Source organism: Octodon degus, unplaced genomic scaffold, assembly GCF_000260255.1.
Source record: "Octodon degus isolate 3935 unplaced genomic scaffold, OctDeg1.0 scaffold00032, whole genome shotgun sequence".
Lineage (NCBI taxonomy): Eukaryota > Metazoa > Chordata > Mammalia > Rodentia > Octodontidae > Octodon > Octodon degus.
Window position 1 is genome coordinate 14,620,313 of NW_004524608.1, and position 24,866 is coordinate 14,645,178.

Genomic DNA, 24,866 nt, shown 5'->3' on the forward strand with positions numbered 1-24,866 from the left:
TTTTTTCTTGTTGTTGTTGTTTGTTTGTTTTTTGGTAGAACTGGGGATTGAACTTAGGCCCTTGTGCTTGCCAGGCGAGCACTTATTCTACTGAGCCATCTCTCTGGCCTCCAGCACCATTTGTTAGAGGCTATCATTATTCCAGTGAACACGTTGAGCCCTTTTATCAAAGATAAAGTAGCTAAGTGTGTTTGTAGTTGTGTCTGCATGTTCTAAACTGTTCCAATGATCCTCAGGCCTATCTTAATGCCAGTACCATGCTGATTTTAATCACAGTAACTTTATACTATAATTTCAGGTTAGGGATTGCGATACCTCCTGCCTTTCCTTTGTTTCCCAGGATTGCTTCAGATATTCTAGGTCTCTTCTGGTTCCAAATGAATTTGATGAAAGTTTCCTCTACCTCTACGAGGTATACCAATGGTATTTTAATCACGATTGTATTAAATCTGTATCACAATTTTGGGAATATGGTCATTTTCAAAATGTTGGTTCTTCCTATCCAGGAGCATGGAATATCTTTCCATGTTCTCAAATTCTCTTCAATCTCTTTTCTAAGAGTACCATAATTTTCACTGTACAAATCTTTTACTTCCTTTGTGAGATTGATTCCTGTTACATTTTTTGGGATGTTATTGTGAAAGTTGTGGTTTCCTTAATTTGTCTCTCATTATTTGTGTATAAAAATGCTACTGATTTTTGGGTATTGACTTTGTATCTTGCTATATTCTTGAATTTGGTGATTAAATGTACTGGACTCTTGGTGTTTTTTGGGTCCTCTATGTAGAGTATCACGTCATCTGCAAATAAGCATGAATGAGTGTTGTACTTTGTCAAAAACTTTTTCTGCATCTATGGAGATGATCATGTGGTTTTTATTTTTGGCTCTATTGATGTGGTGTATTACATTTATGGATTTGTGTATGTCAAAACATCCCTGCATTCCTGGGATGAAACAAACTGCACAGGAAATACTTCAAAGAATCAACAACTGGGATCTCATCTTTTTGAAAAGTTTCTGCACTTCAAAGGAAATCTCCAACAGAGTAAAAAGAAAACCCCTAAACTGGGAAAAAAATTATAACCAACTGTCCCTCCAACAAAGGCCTTCTACCTTGTACATATAAAGAATTAAAAAAAAAATCAGGCCCTCCCCAAGTCAAATACCCAATACAAAAATGGGCATCTGAGATGAATATATACTTTTCAGTTCAAGAAATACAAATGGAAAGTAAATATATGAAAAAAATGCTCAATAATATTCATTGGTCATTTGAAAAAGGCAAATTAAAACAACACTGAGATTCCATCTTACCCCAGAAAGAATGGCTAACATCTCACATCAAGAAGTTAGCCAACAAGAAATGCTGGAGGGGCTGTGGAAGAAAAAGAACCCTTCTCCACTACTGGTTGGAGTTCAGACTGGTACAACCACTACAGAAATCAGTGTGGAGATTCCTTCAAAAGCTAGGGTTGGAGGTCTCATTCAAGCCAGCTATTTTCCTCCTAGGTATTTTTCCAGAAAAAGTGAAAACATTATACCACAGTGATATATGTGCACTCAATGTTACAGCAGCAGTTTGTTCATAACTAAATCTTAGAAACAACCCAAATGCCCATTAACTGAGGAATGGACAAAGAAGATGTGGTATTTTTATGCAACGCGATATTATTCAGCTATAAAACAGAAAAATTTGAGGATTTTGGCAGTAAATAGATGCAACCAGAGACCACACTCTTAAGTAAAATAAATCAGACCCACATGGGCAAATAGTGTATTATTTCCTTAGAACCTGAAAGAGAAAATAAAATCTGAAGGGTATAAGATGTACTGGGAAAAGGGAATGAACATGTTTAAAAGGAGGACAGGAGAGATAGTGAGGGAAAGATATATATTTATATATGTAAGCAGGATGGTTTGGACAACTGTATTGCGGATTTCTGCTGGTCTATGGAAAGCTAATGCTTACTTTGTTTTGTCTCCTTTTTTCAATTGTTTGTATTCCTTTCCTCCCTCCCTCCTTCTCCCTCTTTTTTTTTGCAGAACCGGAGATTGAACTCAGGCTCTTGCGCTTACCAGAGAAGTGCTTATTCTACTGAGCCATCTCTCCAGCCCCTGTTTTCTCTTTTTAGTTTCTAATATATTTCTTTTTTCTTTCTTCAATTTTGCATGCTTATATCTGGTAATATGAACAGCTTTAGAGTACAACACCTTGCATTACAACAAATACTGTGAATTGCATATTATTTTGTTGTGAAATTTCGTATCACTTGTAATTTTTCTATGCTAATACTATTTTGCATTCTCTTTGAAATATAAAAAACAAAATGAAAGCAATTATAATTCTAGAACTCAATCTTGACTTTAAAAATATATATGTCAAAGTTATATGAATTTATAATTCATAATTTAGGAAAAAAATCTATTATGTGTAATGGAAGACAATAGCCAAATTTAACAAGAGAAACTACAGAGGGATACAGTATGAGATTAGCCATTTTATGATTAATGCTGTGACTTATAATCAGAAAGTGAGCATATTGTGATTTAACAGGATCAGCACAAGACACCAAGAGACACTTTAAGTAACAATGGCAAACAGCACATGAATGCTACTTCTTTACTCTGTGTACTGAAGAACATACATTACTTAAAGAAAAAAATCACAAACTTATTTTCTGAGACAGCAAAAATATAGTGCACGGCATTTTCAAACATCAATTAGATTCTTCCCAGAAAAACTGTATCTAAAAATATAGACTTGAACATATTCCAAGGCAGAATGAAATTTTCATCTGTGTCTAAAACTTGGAGATTATTAGAATCAGGATCCTTCTTACTTTATTTGACATATATATTCAATTAATTAGGAAAAGTAAAGCTCACCTCTAAGGAAAATGTTAGCAGCTAAAAGATAATGTTAGATAGCTATGAAATTCTGAAACATTATCCATCTTAAGCTTACAGTAACAGATGAAATACAAAGTGGATTATTTTGTATTTTCTGTGATGCACTTCTCCAAAGCTCAAAGTGTATGTAAAATGGTGCTTAGTAAAAGGTACTCCTTAAAGAATGTGAAATTATTAAAATGGCTCTGCTTTGTTAGAGATTGTCTTGTTGTTTATATTGTAGGAAAGAAGGAAGTTCTATACAGTATAAAATCACCATGGAAACAGGGACCCGGAGATCAGTAAGGAGATTTTTAGTACTATATTCAACCCTGTAACTAGTCTTTCACAGTCTAGCATGTTGCAGGCTCATGGTGAGGTCTTCTCTGTGCCTACTCCAAGTTGCTGTGGTGTTTAGGGATTTGTGCTTATTTAAAGATATCATGGTGTGGGGTGTGGTAGGTCTCTTGGGAAGCTATCAGCACAGTATCTGCAGATGCCTCTTTTTGTGACACGGTTTTCTACCTCTGGCCAGTGCTTGAGGTTATATAATCAAACCCCAAAAGGCAAAGTTTTAGAAAACTTCCTGTTTAATCACAGGATTCTTACTTCCTTCAGGGAGGCGCCAAAGGGCGTCTACTTTAAGGTGCAGAACATGCCAGTATGTCCATGGCTGAGAAGTAAAGCACTCGGCCAAAGTCTGGAATAGGACTTGGGAGATAGAGCATTGCAAAAACATTGCTTCCCTTCAGGCCTTTCTGTAACGTGTGTAACAGACAAACTAATTACCAGAGGGAATGAGGTCACTGAGAAATACCGGTTTATAGTCAAGATGTAAATGGGATAAAAACATGAGGTATAAAAACTGTTTTTTTTTTTTTTTTTGGTTCATAAGGGAAAATGGATATTGACATAATAGTAGATACTTGGAATTTGTTGACTCAGACATAAACTATATACATGTGATATCTTTTTAATAATATTTCCTAAAATGTGGTATCTTTTCAAAGATGGATTTAAATGGAAAGAGAGACTAAAGCAAAGGTCAGAAGGCTATTTTTTTTTCTTTCGTATTTTAGGGAAGGGTCTACAGGGTGTTCAGGGTCTCACTACCAGATGGGACTTGTGATCCACCTGTTCACAGCTTCACAAGAACTGGGATTCCAGGCATGAGCCACTAGGCCCACTCTATTGCCATCTCAGTACACTCCGAAGGCAGGGCCGCCATGGCGAGCCCAGGGATCAGACCTCCCAGCCCCTGCGCCTGCTTACAATTGCTTCAATCCACTGAGCTATTTGGCAGGCACAAAGCTATGTTTTTTGAAATTATTTCTATCATCTTAATAATGGTTTTAAAATTTTACTCATCTAGAAAATATGTGAAAAGCCTTGAAAAGTAGAAATCACTAACGAAGTCTCTTAGTTGGCTTTGGACTTTGCTCTATGAATCAGCTAGAGTGTCCTGAAATTCACTTATCTACCTGGGTCCAATTCTGTGGCTCAAGCACAGTTGTAGCCACATAAACAATAGAAGGCTTTCATATCTACAATGACAAATCTGAAAAGAGCTGATTTGGTGCATTACTTGAGAGATGTCTTACTGATATATATTTTAAAAGTTTTGAATTCTATTAAGAATATAAACCACTAAAAGAATTTTCAGAAGAAAAAACTGATCAGTAATTTCTACAGTTATATCAAAGTAAATGTTAAAATATTTTTAGTCTCAGTCCCAATTAAAATACAAGTGCTATATCTGTCACAAAATCTTATACAAAGTAAAGAATACAGGGAACTAAGAAAGCAGAAAAATGGAAAGAAATAGGTCAGACTATAAATCCTAATATCAAGTTAAAGAGAGGTATTCCAAGGGGCCACAGGGCTCTTGTTTCTTATAAAGAAATTTGAGAAGGATTCACTTTTGTAAAAAGCCATTAGACTATAGAAAATATAATTAAATGCTCAAAAATCAACAAATATTTTCAAAGACACATTTTATTCCTTTTAAAAGGAGTAAAAAGTACCAAATGCAGTAACAGGAGTACTTGACAGTGGGCAATACTAGATAACACAGATTTCTTTTGTTATAAAACAAAACCAGCAACCTTCTTAAAAACACCCAATGGTAACTATAAAAGATGACACAGGACCAAGGAGATGGCCTGGCGAGGGCAAGGACCTGTGGTGATCCTCAGGGGCTGCGTCCTCTGCAGGCCTTGGAACCCTGGGTGCGACGTGTGCCAACCAAAACCAGGCGTGGTGGTGCGCACCTGCGATCCCAGCACTGGAGAGGCTGATGCTGACAAGGAAAAGTCTGCATATGTTGAACGGAGATGAAGTAACATTTTTTAGCATAATTTTAGAAGAATATATTTCATCTGCAATTGGTTGAATCTGTGATACAAGGGCTAACTTTAGAAGTAATTCTGCTTAATAAAAGTTCATTTAACAAAATCCCAAATATGTGGAAAACACAAATTAAGTAATATCTATTGGCTGGGAATATTATATCATCCACTTCATTTCTTTCCTTTTTTAAAACAAGAGAGAAAAAACCCAAAAAACAGGGATTGAACTCAGGAACTTGAGTTTGCCAGGCAAGCACTTATTTCACTGAGCTATCTCCCTAGCTCCTTTATATAGACAACAAACATAAAGTTTTACAATACTGTTAAGGAAAAAAAACCCCTAAGTCACGAAATAATACATAGTGCATGTTAATTTGTATTACACCATATCCAAATGTGCGTGATTATTCACACAGAATTTAAATGGTGTGTCTTATTCCAGGTTTGTTTTTTTTTTTTACATTATGTATTTCTGGATGTTGGAGGGAATGGTCATGGAATGGGAAATTTTAGAAATGAAGCAATTTTTTACCTTTTACTTCATATGCTTCTCAACTTAAGACTGTTAAGAAAATTTCAAGTATGTCTTACTTTTGTAATAAAATATTAAAAAAGGAAACTAACACCTTTATACTGGCAATCTGGAATCTACAGGACTGCATTTGTGGAAGGCAGGCTGCTTAGCATGACCACGTCAGCAAGCGGCCTGCTAAACAGAAGGGAGCTGTGAAAACCTTGGAGACCAAAGTTGGCTCAGAGAAATTCTTATCACTCCTGCTTTTTAGAAGAGGAGGTGAGAACGCATGACAATATTTTGTCCTTTGTATAGTTTGGACATAATAAATCATAACATTCAAACTTGTCAATAAAAGAGCACTTCTTTATATATGATTGCAGATCTAATAGTCTACTTATATGTTCAACATAACCTCACTTCATCCTGTATCTCCTTTATAAACACAGTGCATTTCTACTGAAGCACAAAGTGCTCCCATTTAAGTCCATGTCTTATTTGATGATGTGCTGATGCTTTTTTTGTGTTGCAAATTACTTGCTCCGGATGGAGGAAAGAAGATAAATTAACTTAAAGTTAGTCTCTCGTTTATCTTTTATTTTCTGTGTGTGTGTGTGTGTTAAGCGCTGCCTAATGGCAGAAACTTTTATCAATATATTTAGATATTTAGTTTGTAAATATACAAACAACAAAAAAACCCTGTACCTATAGTCTTAAAATTTATCTATTTATTTTTTCTTACATTTTAGGGAAGGGTTTACATGGTATTCTGGGTCTCGCTACTAGATCGGACTTGTAGTGATTCTCCTGTTTACAGCCTCCCAAGTGCTGGGATTACGGGTGCATACCATCACGCCCAGTTTCAATCACTGGCACAGCAGGCCCGGGGATTGAATCCTGGCCCCTGCACCTGCTTGCAGGCATTTTAATCCACTGAGCTCTTTGGCTGGCCCTAGTCTTAAAATTTAGCAGTATCCTTAACTACTATGTCAGTGTAAATCATTTTAACATGGCTAGCACGTTAAAAATCATGACATTTGAACACGTTATACATCAAATGTAGCACTGTGAAGGTAAATAGTTTAAAATTTCTATTTTAATGCAATTTTCCTTCCTTTCTACATTTACTGTCAATTTTCAAAACTCCTTGCTGCATGGAATTGCTAATGCTTTCCCTCCTGTTTACCCACATCTACTAATCCCTAATGCCTTCTGGGCAAACCAGAAACTTGTCCCACTTTTATTATCCTGTCTTTTGCTAACTGGTTACTTTATGAGAGACTCGTCATTTCTGGTTTGCTCACGTTCCTACCTACGAGTACCAGTGACCAATCCCTTAGCTAAACTCATTGAGTCTGTACACATTTTCTTCTCAGAACAGTGTCAGTGTTAAAAACAACAGGCTGGTAGGGCAGCTCTGTCTCCCAGCTCAGCAGCATAGGATGCTGCTGGTCTGCACAAAAGGGGAGGAGGAAGCTGATTTCTTTCCCCTGCACTTCGCATAGAAGTACTCAATCTGGCAACTTCCCAAATGATAGTAATCTCCCACTCCCCCACACAGAAAAGCTGAAATTGTGACTGGTAGCAAATTTCACTCCACAGGATATGGCTGGAAGATTTAAGTACCAACCAACAATCACTTTGACAAAAGAACTCTGTTATGGGTCACTCAGAATAGGAACCAGATCAGCCAGGTTGGAATTTGGAAAGCCGTTTATTACTGAGCTCAGGGCCCCCCAGTCTGCTCTCACGCAGGAGAGGACCGAAAGGGCGGCAGCCCAAGAAGCAGGAAGGGGTTTTAAACCTTGGAATCACATTGCGTTTGATAAGCAAATTTACTGTCTGACACAAAATAAAGCTTTTAGAGTGATTGGGACCAGGACTTGAACTACATTTCCTGGGGCTGTTGTTTCAGTTTCTGGTTAATTTACACCTGAGTACCTGCAGGCAGCCTTGCATAGCCTGAAGGTTACAAGGAGTTAGAAGCCTTTGTTTAAAGGTATTGGTGAGTTTTATCTAGCAAACTACGGGTAACAGCCACTATTTACTAAACAATCTAAAACAATGGGTGGGTATGCATTTACAACAGAAAGCACAAGATTTACACCCATATAGCCTAAAATGTGAGTTAACCCATTACAAACTCAATCGTTGGCTTTAACAAACACTTACCTATTTTTTTGGTGGGTAGCACACGGTTATTTTCATGACTAAATTGGTCTAGTCTTTCTCCCTTAAGGGGCACTAATGGGCTAGGGACACAGGTCACTTGGAGGGGGGCGGGGGTGCTTAGCCAGCACATGTGAAGCCTGGGCCCAATCTCTAGGATCGCAAAACAAAACCAAACACCAAAACCAACACAAACCCTTGTAAGTCCATGGGTTTCCTCATATGAACGTTATTCTATGCAGCACACTTCAGCATGAAGATCCCATCCACACTCTCGCTCCCCTCAGGCATCTACCTATTACTCTAATACATATTTGCATAACTTTGATGCTCATTTTCTATGCCATATGTAAGCTTTGAAGGAACAGAAGTTTAGACACATGAAACAATGTAAGAAATAAGAAGTGCACAATAAAAAATATCACACAAACACAGCAAACAGAGGCAGCAGAAGACCTTGCCTCTGAGCTCCTTTTTGAGCAGAAAAAACAAGGTTATTAGAAACACGAGGCTAAGGAAGAGATGCAGCTGAGATGCAAACAATACACTTTCCTCATAAAACACAAAAAGTTGTCCTCTGACATTTCAGAAAGCAGATGCATCACACCTAGAAAATGCAAAATACTGAAGAGATAAGGAAAGAAGCAAGGTAATGATAAAGCAAAACTGCAAGTAACACAACGGAGAGAAGGACGTGGTAGACTTGGCAGCTCTCCCTCGCTCTTTGGGAAACAATTCTTTCAGCTGCCACACTTAAAAGTTCAGCTTTTTTATTTTTGCACAGCCCACCATCCCCAGCACAGGCTAAAGAACTAACCATCCAAGAAACAAGCAAGCTGGATTTTCCTGAACCAAATTATAAAGCAATGGAAATCTCTGCCTAGGGCATTTAAAGTTCTTCCTTAGAAAACGATGATGCAGTAAGTTAGAAGCAAATTCTAGCATCTGGACTCAGTTTCTGGCATTTCCACAACATGTAACATCCTGGAGACACCCGAGTAGGCAGGGATCTCCCCCAGGCAGGGATCAAGCCAGCGCTTCACTTCTTGCTGAGAGGCTGTTTTTCAAATGCAACTTGTAAAATTTTTTAAAAGGGAGAAAAAAAGGCAGAGAAACTGTCAGCAAGTAAATGTTCAAAATGTAAAGAAAAATGAGAACAATAACAGACCTATAATCTTAACTTCTTTTGTGTGGTTCTTTCTTATATAGGAAACCAAGAAAGTGAATAAAGATACGCCTAGGACTGTGCTCCTTTGAACTATTTTTGCTTTTCACAGTGACACCACCTGTGGCTCATCCTAAGTAGGACTGTCAAATTCCAAACCAGGCTGATTTTTGTGTTACATTTTGTACTTCTGCACACACAATACCAAGAAAAACATTAAGCTTCATAGTAAGAAGTAGCAGCAAAACTGCTATCCTGGTAAAACCACAACTTGTAAAGGGCCTCCATCTATGTCTGCTATAGAAAAAAACATGAAAGAAATGAGATATTACTCTTTCATTCACTGATTTGGTCTTCAATTTTTCTGTCCTCAGTATATCACGGCTATCATTAACCGTAACTATATGGTTACAGTAACCATACCTTACTGTCATGGTTGCCATTTAGATATCATAGGTATAGATGAAAAACTGGCAAATTTAAGAAAAAAATACATCAACATAGAACCTCTTACCACTAATGTATTTGGGGAATTATTTGGACAAAAGTTAATCATTGTGTATTTAATTTAAAATATACTTGATGTTTGCTTAATACATATTTCATTTATCTTTCAGTACTTAACACATGCAGAAGCTGATTATGTAGCCTATTAGAGTGAAGAAAAAGAAAAGTGTTTTGACAAATTAATTTCACGAAAAACACTAAGCACATAGCATGTGTGCTACTTGGCAATGACAAAAATCCTAAAGATTTTAAAAATATGTATAGTTGCTAAATTAACCTATTCACCTGACTGATTCATTAGGTACATTCTTGTCTGGCTAAGGACCTGGCATTTTCTAGGCACCAAGGCAGAGGGGAACATGCATTTTCCAAAAGTGTGGAAGTTAGTTGCAAAGCCGATGTGCACACTCAGACATTCCTTTAACTCAGACCTTCCATGCAGTTAAGCATGAAGCAGCATTTACTAACTACTCTTGTATGCCCGAATATGCTCAGGGGTGGATTACTAGGGTCTACCAGCCAGAGTCATTGGAAAACTACAATAAAAACGACAGGCACAGTTCCTACCTTCGCACAGGCACCTTGGGACAAGGTGGAGGAACAACACTGGCTCTCAACTGACTCCCTGTCTGGCTTAGTCAAATTTTAGGTGATTCTCGTTTCCTCCAGGAATAAAATAGCAGCAGCTCTCTTCTCCCACAGATTGCTCTCCTGAGTGTTGGCCCTGCTGTCTAATCCAGTCATCCCTTTTCCACAAGCACGCTGGCCCACATGCCTGATCTGCATAATTAAGTACTGATTTACATGGAACTATCAGTTTACTAGTTTTCCTTCACAGTAAAGGTTTTCTTTAGTGATCACATACAAAAACATTTATGACATGCTTTCCCTTGATTTGTTTTCACCATCTCAAATCCAACACATTCTTAACTGTATACAGGGAACCTCTAAACCCAGTGCTCCCTGTGACGCTCCCAGTTGTTTCAACAGTGTCACTCTTCTCCCACACTCAAAGCGTCAGGTTTATCATTTTCTTCCTCTGGCCCCAAACCAGCTTCCAAATCCATAGGAACTGCCCAGGCCAGCTTCCATACACCAAATTCTATAGTAAGCTTTCGGTTGGTCTTTCTTGCCTCTAATTTTTTCGTCTTTCTAGTTCAAAATTCAGCCATTCCTCTTCAGGGTAAAGTTACATGAATTTTGTTGGAAGGAATTTCAGTGTCTCCAGTTCTTAGAAATTTAACCCCCGAGCTATCTAGCCTTTGCACATCTCATCACCTCCCAAACAGTTTTATATGCTCTCATACGACATTTCCATTGTACCTTCTACTGCCACAGCTTGGTCCTCTGGTGGGCCAGGTGGGCTCCAGGCGGCTCTTCTCTGCACAGCTATTTATGAAGCAGGCTGCCCATTTGCAACAAGGCTCTCCACACATAGTACTTCTTTTGAAGTTCATCATGTATTATTGCATGGTGTATCTTTCCTTGCATGAAAATGTTTCTAAGTCTCGTGGTTAGGTAACTCTCACATGTCTTGGCTACATGGGCAGTTTGGATGCTGCATTCCTTGGGCGTAGCTTCTCATAAAACAGGAGAGTACCTTTTATGCACTTTATAGCACCAGAATTTTTAGAGACTATGTATTTGGTAGTCTAAGTTTTCCTCATTTCAAGCCTCATTTGAAAAGTCCCAAGGAATTCAGACTCCAAGGCCTACTCCAGTCCAGTACGTGTGTATAACACTGCTGACACTTTCCTTTGTGCTGTACGCACCACAGGATGGCGCGGGGGAAGAGAGAAGCATGCTGTGCGGTCGCGATCTGCGTGCAGTGTCCAGCCCGTGGTGCGCATGCTCAGTAAACACTCACTAAATGCAGCTGAGTATAAAGACACCTAACATTTGTGACAATGGCTGCCTGATAAAACTTATCCTTCGTATATGGCGAATTAAGGGTAAAAGAGACAGAGACGACATTGAAAGCTTCCAGGTCTTGGTAGACCATCAAAGTAGGAGCTACAGATTCTCTACATGAGAATACATGAAGAAAACGAGTATTTCAAACAACTCTTCTGAGTATGAGAAACACAGTGAAAAGACCTCACTTGTAAAAGTGATTTGTTAGCATTTCCGATTATGCAATAACCTGTTTCAAAGCCCTGCTTCCTTATGATGGGAAATTTTTTGCAGCTATACAGTTGGTGTTAAAATGTTGTTCTATCCTGGGTGTGGTGGTGCACACCTGTAATCCCAGCACATGGGAGGCTGAGGAAGGAGGATTGCTGCAAATCTGAGGCCAGCCTGGGCTGCCCAGGGAGTTCAAGGCCAACCTGAACTGCAGTGAGACCCTGTCTCAAGAAACAAAAACAAAAAAAATGCTGTCCAATACTTTCTTTATAGCTCACACAGGAAAGTCTATCTAATTGTTTATTTTTAATTATTAAATTAAAAATTAAGGATAGTAAGAACCACTATCTCAGAGTAGTTCACTATTATCACCCTCAAAGCCTTGCTAAGAGACAGTAAATTAAAGAGTAGGCTAAATTGTTTTTATGTACGGATGTAAGACATATTTTTTGTAAGACAAAAAACATACCTGTTGATCTCCAAGGAAATGACTTCTCAGTTGAGCTAGAGAAAAAGGGAAAAAAAATGAAACACTTATTTTCTTTGTTATACAATTCAGTGAACTCGTTCTGCAAATAACATTTTAATTTTCACATATAAGAATATTAAAACCTTAAAATTTAAAATTACTTCACAAAATAAAATTTCAAATACTATCTAAATTCCCTCATTGATTTGGGACAAAATCATATACTTGAAAATTAAGGTACACTATATGGTAATAAAAATTTCTCTGAATAAGACAAAATAGCATAACAGTATTATACTCATGGAACTTACATGATTTACTATACTATATATTGTAGTAACACGAAAACAACATCTATAACATATATATCTTTAAAAAATCCAAAGGTATTATTTAGTTCATTTACTTTTCTTGTTTTTAAGAAAAGCCATTAGATACTCCAACTGATATGAAAGTTAACAGGGTCAGTTATATATACTGCATGTTGCCTTACATAATTAAAATTATATCCTGAAACTGCACATGCCCACACATACATGCACATGTGTGCGTGCACGCACACACACACACACACACACAATGGGCCTAGAAAGAAGAAGGAAGAGAACGCTATGAATTATTCCTGTGGGGTAAGAATATGATTTCTTTGGGGCCGGGGAGATGGCTCAGTAGAGTAAGTGCTTCTTTGGCAAGCACAAGGGTCTGAGTTCAATCCCTGGTTCTGCTAAAAAAAAAAAAAAAGATTTCTTTAAAACTTTTTTTTTTTAATGTATTTTATTACAGGGTCTACAGGGTCTTACTACATAGATTGGACTCCTAGTGATTCTCCTGTTTTCAGATTCCTAAGAGCTGGGATTACAGGCATGTGCCACTAGGGCATGCTGGGAATCAAACCGCAGCCACTGTGCTCTGCCTAAGCAGGCACTTTAATCTGATCTATCTGGCTGGCCCTTAAAACTTCTTTTAAATATTAGAAAATAAAACATTCTAGTATTTTGGAATACTTACTTAAGCAAAAGATATCCAACTCTGGGCTTAAAGAAACACTGTAAAATAAAGGTCTTGAAATAGATAAATGGAATAATCTTTTTAGTAGTTCAGTTCTAAGATTTTAAATTCTTGTTGACTCCTTGGTATTTATCTTAAGTCATTAAAGGGTCAATGGGACTCCTGTTGGTCGATGCCCCCAGATTCAGTGAGGCCGCCCTGAACTTGAATGTTGTGAGTGATTTGTCCTCCCTGCCTCCCAGGCACAGTGGTTCTGTGAGCCTCCGGCACTGTGAACTACCTGCACGCGCAGGGGCCTGCTCCTAAGGGATGGAGTCCATCAGCCCAGGGTAACCTCCGCAGCACTGGCGATGCTCCTTTACCTAAAGCACTCGTAACTGCTTTCAGGAGGAAGTGATGAGGGGAAACTGAGAACCTGGTCAAGCAGCGCATCTGGCTCGCTCCTGAGGGTAGGTAGCTCACCACTTTCGTGGCTCCAAGTGTGCTGCCCTGCACTGAATTTCAATTTCCATTTGATTTGCTTTCACTATTTCATTCTGTTCTCTAAGCTTTCTAAGTACTAAGATTGATGTCCCCCAACTGGGCTCCGATCAAAATGATCATACTTCATGTAAATGTCAAGATACATAGCAGATCAAAATGCTACCCAGAAATGTTATTAATGTAGCACAGGTTTCTTGGGAATATTATGGAGGTTTATTATATACTGAGCTTAAAATTTATTTAAGTGAAGTGAAATAACTACATAATTTCTTATCTTTGAAATTATAAATCACAGACTATAATTCTAGCTAATTATAATGTAACACGGTTCTCCCACTGGGGAAGGGGCGTTACTGCCCTGCTCATCTCTTCATGGTGTGTCACACTGCCCGGCTCTTAATGTATATCGTCATCAGCACAACACTGAGAAGGCCTTTGGGAACCAAAATGGATTAAGGCAGTCCTGGGTGAAGGCTTCAGGTCAAATTTTCCCAGTTCTGTTTAGGTAAGAAACATACATTCTGGAATTTAAGCTAATAATGAGGCCTAAAGCCAAGCAAAAATCCATAGGGTACTCAAACAGCACGCCTGTGGCCAACGGCCTTCACACTCAGCTCTGTAAGGCTGCCAGCGCTGCTCACCGTATGCCACCTGGAAGGGGCTGTATCCCCTTTGAACTTCTCACTTACATGGCTCTCAAAGGGTTCACTATGCTGAGATTCAGGGATTGCAGAATAAATACACAGAATTTGGAAATGTTGTTTTAAGTTCCAGCACGCAATCTACCTTTTTCTTAAAGGACAACGAAAGGCAGCGTCGTGCTAGAAACTCAATTTCCTGTTTCCTGCTTTCTCTCTAGCTCTCTGTTCCCAGCAACACTCCCCATGTCACATGACGTCTACAGCGCGTCTGCAGGCACTGTGCCCAGGAGCAACTCCACTGTTCCCCTCACTGTGCTTCTGAAGATGCCAAGTGCCTTGTGTTCTATGGGAATGTGAAACACTCAAAAATATAAGAACTGAAGCAGCCAGGATAACTCTGTACTTATAAAAAGAGGTACTCATAATTTCTAATAACTAAATTATCTACAATCTTTTAGAAGGAAGCCTGTTCACAAGCTTAGGACTCTGGACAGACAATGAAAAACAAAAGCAAGTTCATTAACAAATCATCAAAGCCACTTATTTTAATCTAAAACTAGTTATGTTTTATGCTTTTATCAAAATATTACATAAAAATGTGTAGATCTTTGTGAATTTCTACATACCTACGAAAATCTTTTTTTTTTAATAAACTGGACACTTATGGCTGTGCGACGTGTTTGAAAAATACTCTAATTTGTGATTTGGCTACAGTATAAACCAGGAAACTTGCCCGCTCATAACATGCCCTACAGCACAGGCAGGCTCTAAGAGGGTCCACAAGAAGCCAAAGGAGGAGGTAGAGGAATCTAAGCATTTGCAGTGGGTGCGGAGTTGGTAGCAGGGATCATCTGTGGATACTGGGAGCACAAAATTGCATTCTTGAGTTCTTAGACATTGTACAAGTTAATATGCAATACCTTTTCATAAGTCCCTTTCCACTTCCACATACCAGACAGGATTCTATTCTTTGCAACTAAAAATCGTAACTGGAGAGAACTGTCATAAAACAAACACAAACAGGTCCTGTTTGAGCCCAAGCCTTATTCCTGAACTGCAGACCACAACTCCAACTACAGACTGGGTAGTTAATGTACTTCATACTGAATATGTTAAAATTCTTTTCCCCACAGGACTTCTGTTTAGTTATTACCATCCATATACTCAAAGTGAAGAGCAGGCATAATTTTACTATTTGTTCACTGCATTCCAGTGAAAACTCTATGAGGGCATCAAGTTGGCTTGCTCCCAGACATGTCACCAGAAACTAAGGCAGTGAGGCAGTGTCTGGCTAGAGCAGGGCTGGCGCTCAAAGTCCTGTCCTAAAGTAATTCATACTACCAGTGGGATAGGCTGGGTTTCCGTCTTTGCACCCTGCCACTTTGGCTGCATCAGTCTCCCTGTCTTTCTCCTAACTGGTTGTCGTTGTTGTTTTTTTTTTTTTTTTTGTATTTTAGGGAAGAGTCTACAGGGTGTTCAGGGTCTCACTACTAGATTGGACTCATAGTGATCTGCCTGTTTAAAGCCTCCCGAGAGCTGGGATTACAGGTGCACGCTGCCACGCCCAGTCTCTTAACTGGTCTTCCAGGCTTTGATTTCTCATCTTTTCCAGGCTCTCTTCCCTGCTGCTGCTACCACGACTTTCCAAAGACTCAAATTTGATGTCATTCCTCTACAGCCAATGCGCAACAGATCACAGGAGAGAAAATGCAAACCTCCTAGTGTGGCAAAGACTCTCACACTACAGAACTGCCCAGAAGGCCATCATTCACCCAGCTCCTGGATTGCCCTTTCCCACGTGAACCTATACTGCAGGCACTTCTAAGACTTCGGTTGCCTCACACAGCAAGCTGCTTCACACATTTGATTCTATTTTGGGGTAGAACATGCAGAACATAGTCTGGAAATTGTTTCAAAATCATTCAGATTTCACAACGGTTTATATATATATATATATCCTGCAAAAAACAAACAGTCTATTAAAGTTTACCTTTCCTTTCCACTTCCTATAAAGAAAGAAATATTCTCAGAAGACATTTTACTTAATCAAATCAGTACCCAAGTTTCTCCTGATCTTCCATTGATTTAGTCTGCCTGGACCCCACTGGATAAACATCAGGGAAAGGGACAGTGAAAAACAGGAAGGAGCCACATGGAAACCATATGAGGACATTTTTCTTTGCATTCACTCAGGTTTCATGGAAGCTAACTCTGTCCCTAATACAGGCAGGTGACTCTTTTTTTTTTTTCATATCAAGGTTTGATTATTTTATTATTTTATTTTATTTTTTTAACTAATTTCAGGCGACTCTTATGAATCTCATGAAATACATGGCACTGGAACAAGAACCAGGAGTTATAGCCATCTAAATGCAAAAAGAACCAAGTCTAACCCTGAGTTTAGAACATAGTCAATATATAGTTTACTGTTTATATTTAAAAAAAAAAACCATTGTTCTAAGAAATGTCACATATATAAACATATACATATAGAGCTATTATTAATATCTTAGAAAGTTAGCCACAGCCAAAAACAAATTAAAAGGTTCCCTCAGCATTACTTGGGAAGAATCACTCAGATTAATTATTCTAGAATTTGTTTAATTTATGAATAGCAGATGGGCACATTCTGCCAGAATGCATGTTATGCACCCTTCTCCCTGGTGACCAGCGACACTCGAGAATTATCTTGATTGGAGATGATTACTTTCCCTTTTATACTGAGTGTGTCTACTAGTTAATACTTTTCATTTGACTGTAATTGTGGTAGTTGTCATCTGTTTCTACTATCAGACTGCGGTTCTGTAATGGGCAAAGACTCTCTCTTAATTCTACTGTGTCTACCCAGGAACAGGCAACGAGTATGATGAAAACATTGCTGATATTAATTCTTTAGGTTGTTTTGTTTTAAATGACTTTAATTTTAAATCATTCTATAAAGGAATCTGATTGTTCCCTTTATTTTGCTTTCTTGGATGATCTTGAATTTATACTGAAAACAGTACTTTTCCAATTTAAGGTCTGTGAAAGTTCTACATTATCTCTTAAAAATATTTACTGTGGTGGTCTATCAAATTTTTCCTTACCCTGACCTTCAACAAGAATGTTGTAGGATCATTTTAGACTAAAAATTGGCATATTGAGAACTGAGATGCAATAAAGGGCTCCCCTATGCTGCAAACCTCCTTTTGACATTTCAAGAATTCACACCACCTGCCAAAAGGCTACTGTCAATTCAACAAGCTTTGCTTTTCCTATGTTTATGAGACAGGTACCTACCTGCTGTTTTCAGTTACACACTAAACAAGAAGTAAATCCTTAACATTAGTCTTATTCTCACTTTAGTTCCAAAACAACTAGAATGGATGGACAAAATCAAACAATAATATCATAATTACTCTTCCCAAAGAGTATGGATAACTCTCTATCCTTCCACTAGGTGGTTTAGGTAAGTCCAAAGCATGAAGGCCAATACAGAGCAGAAAATGAAGGTAAACTGCTTTGCCTGGTAGAGGAAGAAAGGAGTTGGAAAGATTATTTCCACTTGTCACATTAACATCCTCCCAAACAGGTTCTGAGGACACTCATTGTAAAAAAAAAAAAAGAAGTCACTAGCTAAGCAAAGATTTAATATTTTTTTTAGGATAAAAATTTCAGAACTGACTCTTTATTTTAAACAGTATTTGTAAGTGGCATTTATTCATTCATTATTATACCTGGTAGGCGAGGGCTTCTTAGCAATAATACTTTGGAAGTGACTCTTCTTAGTGTTTATGTCTTTGGGAAGCTCTCCTAAATTTACTTAGAGGCTTTTTCAACAAAAAAATCTTCGTCCAAATTTATGACTTTTCCCCTGATGATGGCTTCTCTCCACCACAGCATCAGATCCTGCACAATGCTCGGTGGCACAGAGGCTGGTGCTTTTCTGCAACATGACCTCTATGCATCTTAGCTCTCTGTCTAATAGTCATTCTCTCTTCTCAAGGCTACTCTTGGCATCTCAACAGCCCAGAAAAGTGAAAATACAACAACATGCCCATAACTGTAATTACTTTTGCGTTATAACTTTGCCCCTGAAAATGGTACATGTCTATAGTTTGAACTAAGTGAAGTACAGCAAATGAGATGAGGCAAAAGGTCTCTTCCCATCACTATTCATAAGACCTGGGAGTGATGTGGATGGTACAGAAAAGAAAGAGCAGTGGGATTAAAAAACAATGTCCTTCATCTGGGCGCAGCAGCTCCTGACTCATGAGCAACGGCACATGGGCTTCGAGTGCCTGCCACCAGCAAATGTAGGTTTGTGTCATTCCATCTGCAACCTAAGTCAAATCATGTGTGAACAGAGTAAGCACACAAGAGCAACTCAAAGGCAGAAACGATCCTTCTCGGACTGCAAGAAATGTCAAAGGGCCAGAGTTTGATTCATAAATTATTTCCCTTTTATGATACTTGCCCTGAAGACACTCAAATGTGCTTTTACAATTTCAGTTTTTAGAGAATCAAGAGCAACAGGGACAAAATTTATGAGTAAACTGTCTGAGTGTGAAATGGACTGGACATTTTTGGTCTCATTCCTAGTCCTATTTGTTGTCACCCTTGCTTTCTCACTTTTCATCTCACCTTCCCTTGTGCCAACCTACCACATTTTTAGATCTCTACAATAGCTGTCTAGAATGCATTTGAGGAAAGGCTAAGATATAAATAAAAAATATTATGATTGTCTCCTAAAGGGAAAATTACTAAATTGATGCATAGCAAGAACACTTACAGCACAGGAAATACATTTTGAGTTAACTTTCATGACGACTAGAGGTGAACACATTTCAGAGGATGTTAAATATTCCTTGACAAAAGCATTTTGTGTTAGTCCTCTGAATCTATGAATAAAACATTCAGAAGACCATATGGGAAAGGGAAGATCAAAGAGGATGGAGTACTAGAAAAGAACAAGACAAACAGTCCCCTTGGCATCCCCATGAATTACACAGGAAGCATGGCAAGTGGTGAGACGCACCCTGCAACAGGTGTCCTGACTAGTCAAAGTAGAAATCAGGAGAGAAGTGTTTTCTAACATCTCAGCTGACATTTGAAAGAGTAAAAATAGTGACCACAGAAAGAGCAAAGTGGCTGAAGACCACCCCCCCCAACTCTCTTCCTGAGTGTTCTGCCATAGACTAGGATCCCAAGAGCCAGCACAGGTAGCTAGGTCATGGGGCAGCCTGCACCCCCGGTCTGCAGAACACTAGTGTCTCCCATACTTGTATTCTTCTGAATCCCTCCAAAGATGAAGAAGCAACAAATGAAAGTTTTTAAAATTTAAAGTCAAAAGAATGCACATAAATGTACTCTTTTATAGAAGTGATTTTAAACGAAGTTGGCACTAGTAGAGAACAAGCAATGATTCCCATTTTTCTACCAGCTCTACATGAGATTAAACATAGCGCTAATGTAGGGCTAAGCTATATGGATCTGTAACGTGAGACACTCAGACAACAAACAATCCTTCTAGGTTTTTTTTTTTTTAAAAAGACAAGGTCTTGCTATTAAGTTCAGGCTGCCTGTGGACTCACTCCTGCCTCTAATACCACCATTCATGGGAGGCCTTTGGGTTTTTAACTATGAATAGTTTTCTTTATGATATGTACAATTTCTTTTTATGCAGAAGGATCTAAAACACTTTCAAAATATCTATCTAAAAATTTATTTAAAAAATGAATTTTAAGCCTAAATTTTGGATTGACATTTATATTTACTGACTTGATCATTTACAGTATGCAGTTTAGATATTGAAAAGTAAATGATTTATGCACATGTAATTCTTTACTATTCATGTAAGAATACTATCAAGTTTAAAGTGTGTCATTTCCTGTCCATGGCTTGCTCAGAATAAAGATTTAATTTTAATTTTTATGGAGAATAAAGATTGAGTTCTAAGAAAATTTTTATTCTAATCATGAAAAGAAAAATATTTTTCAAAATTTGTTTTGCTTTATGACTAAAAACAAAGCAAAACAACCATTTCTCTATGTACCAGCATTGGCACCCGAATTCTACAAAGGCACCCTAAATAGCTGTCTTTGAGCTGAAGGAGCAATAAATTCACATGTGGGACAGAGCATGATCCAGGGTCATCAGTAGCTGTCCAGGAAAAAGAACAGATCCACAGAACAATCAATGTCTGACGAAGCACACTCTGTACTACTGGGTAGTAAGACAACTGGACGACTGGGACTGGACTCTAGAATATTTTAATTCCTTCTGAAAACTCACAGAGCCCTAATTTATCTGCATGGCTTAGTCACCCTTCTTTCCTTCTCTGTTTATCCTCTTACCCCACCCAAATGTGCAGGGTTTCCAAACTATCAGACAGGATAATGAGACAGAAAAAAGCCTGAGAAAAAGGAGGATGCCAAAGATAAAAAATCAAGGGAGAGCCTCATACAACATCTCTCAAAGCAGCAGTCTGGACACACAGTGGATACAAAACCCATGCAATATGTGGAGGGGCAACCTTGGTGCAAAAAGGCAAGGCAAATGGATGGTGAGGAGCGTCTTAAATTTGTGGCTTTGATGTTCAGAATTTTTTCTTTATGTTGGAATTTTATTGATCCTTATAATAAATTTTATATTACAGGAATTTTACCTCGATTTTCTTTTTTGGCTAGAACACTGCAACTTGTGATGTATGAAACTGCTCACACAATGGATGCAAATGTTGTTCTATATATCTTTGAAAGGGACAGCTGGCCCACCGTCAGGGGGATGAACTTTGAGTTGTTAAGTTTTGTGAGTCAGTGACAGTGCTATTTCTATTATTATTAAACAAAGGACATAAGACTCAGTCCAGAAGACCAATCCCTTACTTTTTTTTTTTTTTTTTTAATTGGTAGGACAGTTTCAATAGTTAACACATTGCATACATTTTTCCTACTGGTTAATTGCTTTACAAGATGCAGACATGATATCCTATTTATAAACACTATTAGAACAAATCCCTCTATTCATTAAGAGAATGCAACTATATATCTATCCTATTTTGAATACACAGATACAAAATGGACATTCATCTGTATCCCCTTTTTTGTTTAGTTCTGTTATTTGAATATTATAGGTGTGTTAACTCAGCAAAATATTCTAAAAGAGTCCAGTAGTCCATCATAGTATTGGGTCTTCCGCTTCCCTGGCAATGTCAGAAAATGTTGACCTGAGTCCTTTACAGCTCAACATAAAAGCATGGCTTTACTTATTATACTTTGTTTTTATACTTCTCTGCTGGATGCTTAAGACCAAGATAAAGCAAGACCTATGCAACAAGAGTTGTAGCTTTTGGGTCTGATAAGATCAGTGAAATCCCCTCAGGATTTATCCTGAGATCCTATACCTCAGATTATAGATCCTTTGTCAGTGTCAGCCATGTGGATGAGTCATGGCCATTGCTTGGCCAATGTGCTCTCTGTGAAAGCCTGAGAGAATGTTTTCTCTCCATGTGACTCTCCTTAGGCACACTCTACATCATCGATCACTTTCCTCTTTGGCCCCATAATCTCCATGATCAGAAAATTTGGGACACTAAATTTGGGACACTGAGTTACATGATGTTACAGTATAAGTTCTCATATGTCCTGAGTCTTAATTGACCTTGGAAGGCTAGGGCCAAAATGTTGGCTTTCCTTGCGGCCCTCCATTCTCTCTAATTTTGGTCTGCAAACTTAGCTTGTTAACCCTCCAGAAGACAAGCTTATTGTTATTACCATACAACCTAGGCTGTTAAGCTTAACCTCACTATCTATCTGAATATCAAACATCTCGGCACAACATGGAACAGGTAATCCTCATCAACTACTGATATGTTGAACTTTAAGTCCCTACAGAATATGAAAAACATTTAAAAATTAGAATATATTTTAAAAATAGGCATACATTATATAAATTCTTATGTTTACACATAAGTCCATACATCTAACCATATACAACCTTGAAGCAGAACAGTCCCACAATATTCCTTTTCCTGTCTCCTGCCTTCATTCACCACCCCCTTCTTTTTGAACAATCATCTACCCGAGAGACAGCACAGCAGCAACTTGCACGTCATGATAAGCAGCCTGTATTCAGAAGACCAGAATGACAGGCACTCCAAGCATGAACCTACTATTATAAATTATCATCTTCAATGCAGTTGCTTAGTTCACAGGTGTCAGTATATATAGTGAGTCAGAGTAAGAATCTTTCCAATTAACTGCTTGATTCAAAAATCTTCTGAACATTCTCAGGATCATTGTCTTGCCCATCTTCTACATATAACTGTATGGTCTGTCACTGTCATGTTTTCTAGCTTTTCTCCTTTCCCTCTCTTAGTCCGTCCTCGAGTTCTTGCTTTCCTTTTACTTCTATTATACCTTTCTATTTGTATTTCTTCTTTTGAGCTCTTTTACTATGGAAACTATATGATATTTACACATGTGTGTCTGGTTTATTTCACTTATGAGTCTATCTTCACGTGGCATCCACTTAAATATGAAGGCTTCAAGTTTATCATTCCTTATAGCTGAGTAATACTCCATAGTATAAAAATATCACATCTTTTTCACCCATTCCTCAGGTGATGGGCATTTTGGTTGTTTCCAAGATTTGGCTATCACAAATTGTGCTGCTATTAACATAGGCACACATATATCCCTATGATATGATGTTTTCAGATCCTCCGGGAAAATTCCCAGTAGAGGAATAGCTGGATTAAATGGGATTTCCAGTCCAACTTTTCTAAGGAATATTCACACTGATTTCCATAATGGTTGCACCAGTCTACATTCCCACCAGCAGTGGACAAGGGTTCCTTTTTCCCCATAGCCTCTCCAACATTTGTTGTTCGTTGATTTCTTTATGATAGCCATTCTCTGGGGTGAGATGATATCTCAATGTTGTTTTAATTTGCATTTCATGGATGGCTAGTGATGTGGAGCATTTTTTCAATATATTTTTTTGCTTCTTTAATTTCATCCTCTGAGAAGTGTGTGTTCATCTCGGATGCCCATTTCTGGACTGGGTCTTTAAATTTTGGGGCCCTAGTGTTTTTCAGTTCTTTATAAATTAAAGAGAGCATACCTTTGCCTGAGTACTTATTTGTCATGATTTTTTTCAAATTTGTGGGTTGTCTTTTCACTTTGTGGGTAATTTCTTTTCATGTGAAAAAACTCAGTAAGAGCAGGTCCCAGTTAATTCTTTCAACTGTTTCCCATGCTATTTGATTTTTGCTCATGAAATCTTTGCATACCCTTATGTCTTCAAGAGCTCCTCCTACTTTGTATGCCAGGAGATTTAGTGTTTCTGTTTTAATGTTTAGATCTTTAATCCATTTTGACTTTAGTTTAGTACATGGTGATAGACCTGGGTCAAGTATTAGTTTTCGGCATGTAGAGAGCCAGTTTTTCCAGCACCATTTGTTAAAGAGGCTATCTTTCTTCCAGTGAGTATGTTTGGCCCCTTTGTCAAAGACAGGGTGGCTGAGTGTATTTGTAGGGGTTTCAGCGTCTTCTAATCTATTCCATTGATCCTGTTCTATTCTGTTGCCAGTACCATGCTAATTTTATTACAGTAGCCTTGTAGGATAATTTCAAGTCAGGAATTGTAATGCCTCCTGCCTTATCTTTATTGCCAGGATTGCCTTTGTTATTCTAGGTCTTTTCTGGTTCCAAATAACTATTAGGAATGATTTCTCCAGCTCTGTGAGGTATGATGGTGGTAGTTTGATAGGAATTGCATTAAATGTGTACAGCAATTTTGGGAGGATGGCCATCATTACAATGTTGGTTCTTCCTATCCAGGAGCATGGAATATATTTCCATTTTCTGAATTCTTCTATGATCTCTTTTTTGAGAGTACTGTAATATGCCTTGAAAAGAACTTTGACTTCTTTAGTTAGATTAATTTCAAGTATTTATTTCATTTTCCTTGGTGCTATTGTAAAAGGTATTGTTTCTATAATTCCCCTTGCAGTATGTTTGTTATCTGCATAGAGGAATGCTATTGACTTTTGGGTACTGACTTTGTAACCTGCTATGCTACTGAATTTGTGTATTAATTTGTGTAGCTTCTTAGTGGAGTTTTTTGGGTCTTCTAAGTAAAGTATCATGGCTTCTGCAAATAATGATAATTTAACTTCTTCTTTACCTATTCTTCTTCCTTTTATTTCTTTATCTTGTCTAATGGCTGTAGCTAATGATTCCAGAACTATATTGAATAGGAGTGGCTGTAGAGGACATACTTGTCTTATACCAGATCTCAGAGTAAAAGATTTCAGTTTTTCCCCATTTAGGATTATGTTAGCTGTTCTGTTTTCATAAATGGCTTTTACCAGAGTGAAGTAGAGGTTACCGATTCCAATTCTGCGGGACTTTGAACATGAAGGAGTGTTGGATTTTGTCAAAACCCTTTTCTGGGGCTGGAGAGATAGCTCAGTAGAATAAGTGCTTCCCTGGCAAGCACAAGGGCCTGAGTTCAATCAGTGGGTCTTCTAAATAAATAAATAAATAATTTTTTTTTTTTTTT

The 24,866-nt window shown here is 38.0% G+C and overlaps 1 protein-coding gene across 15 annotated transcripts in view; it reads right to left on the bottom strand.

The window, feature by feature from the left end:
* Window positions 1–24,866, bottom strand: part of Pkp4 (plakophilin 4) — a 245,314-nt gene that overhangs the window by 61,539 nt on the left and 158,909 nt on the right. For all 15 annotated transcript variants that reach the window (XM_004629901.3, XM_012514437.2, XM_023713589.1 and 12 more), the window contains one exon: window positions 12,187–12,221. In XM_004629901.3, coding sequence (XP_004629958.1) covers window positions 12,187–12,221 — 35 coding nt within the window. The remainder of the gene's footprint in view (window positions 1–12,186; window positions 12,222–24,866) is intronic.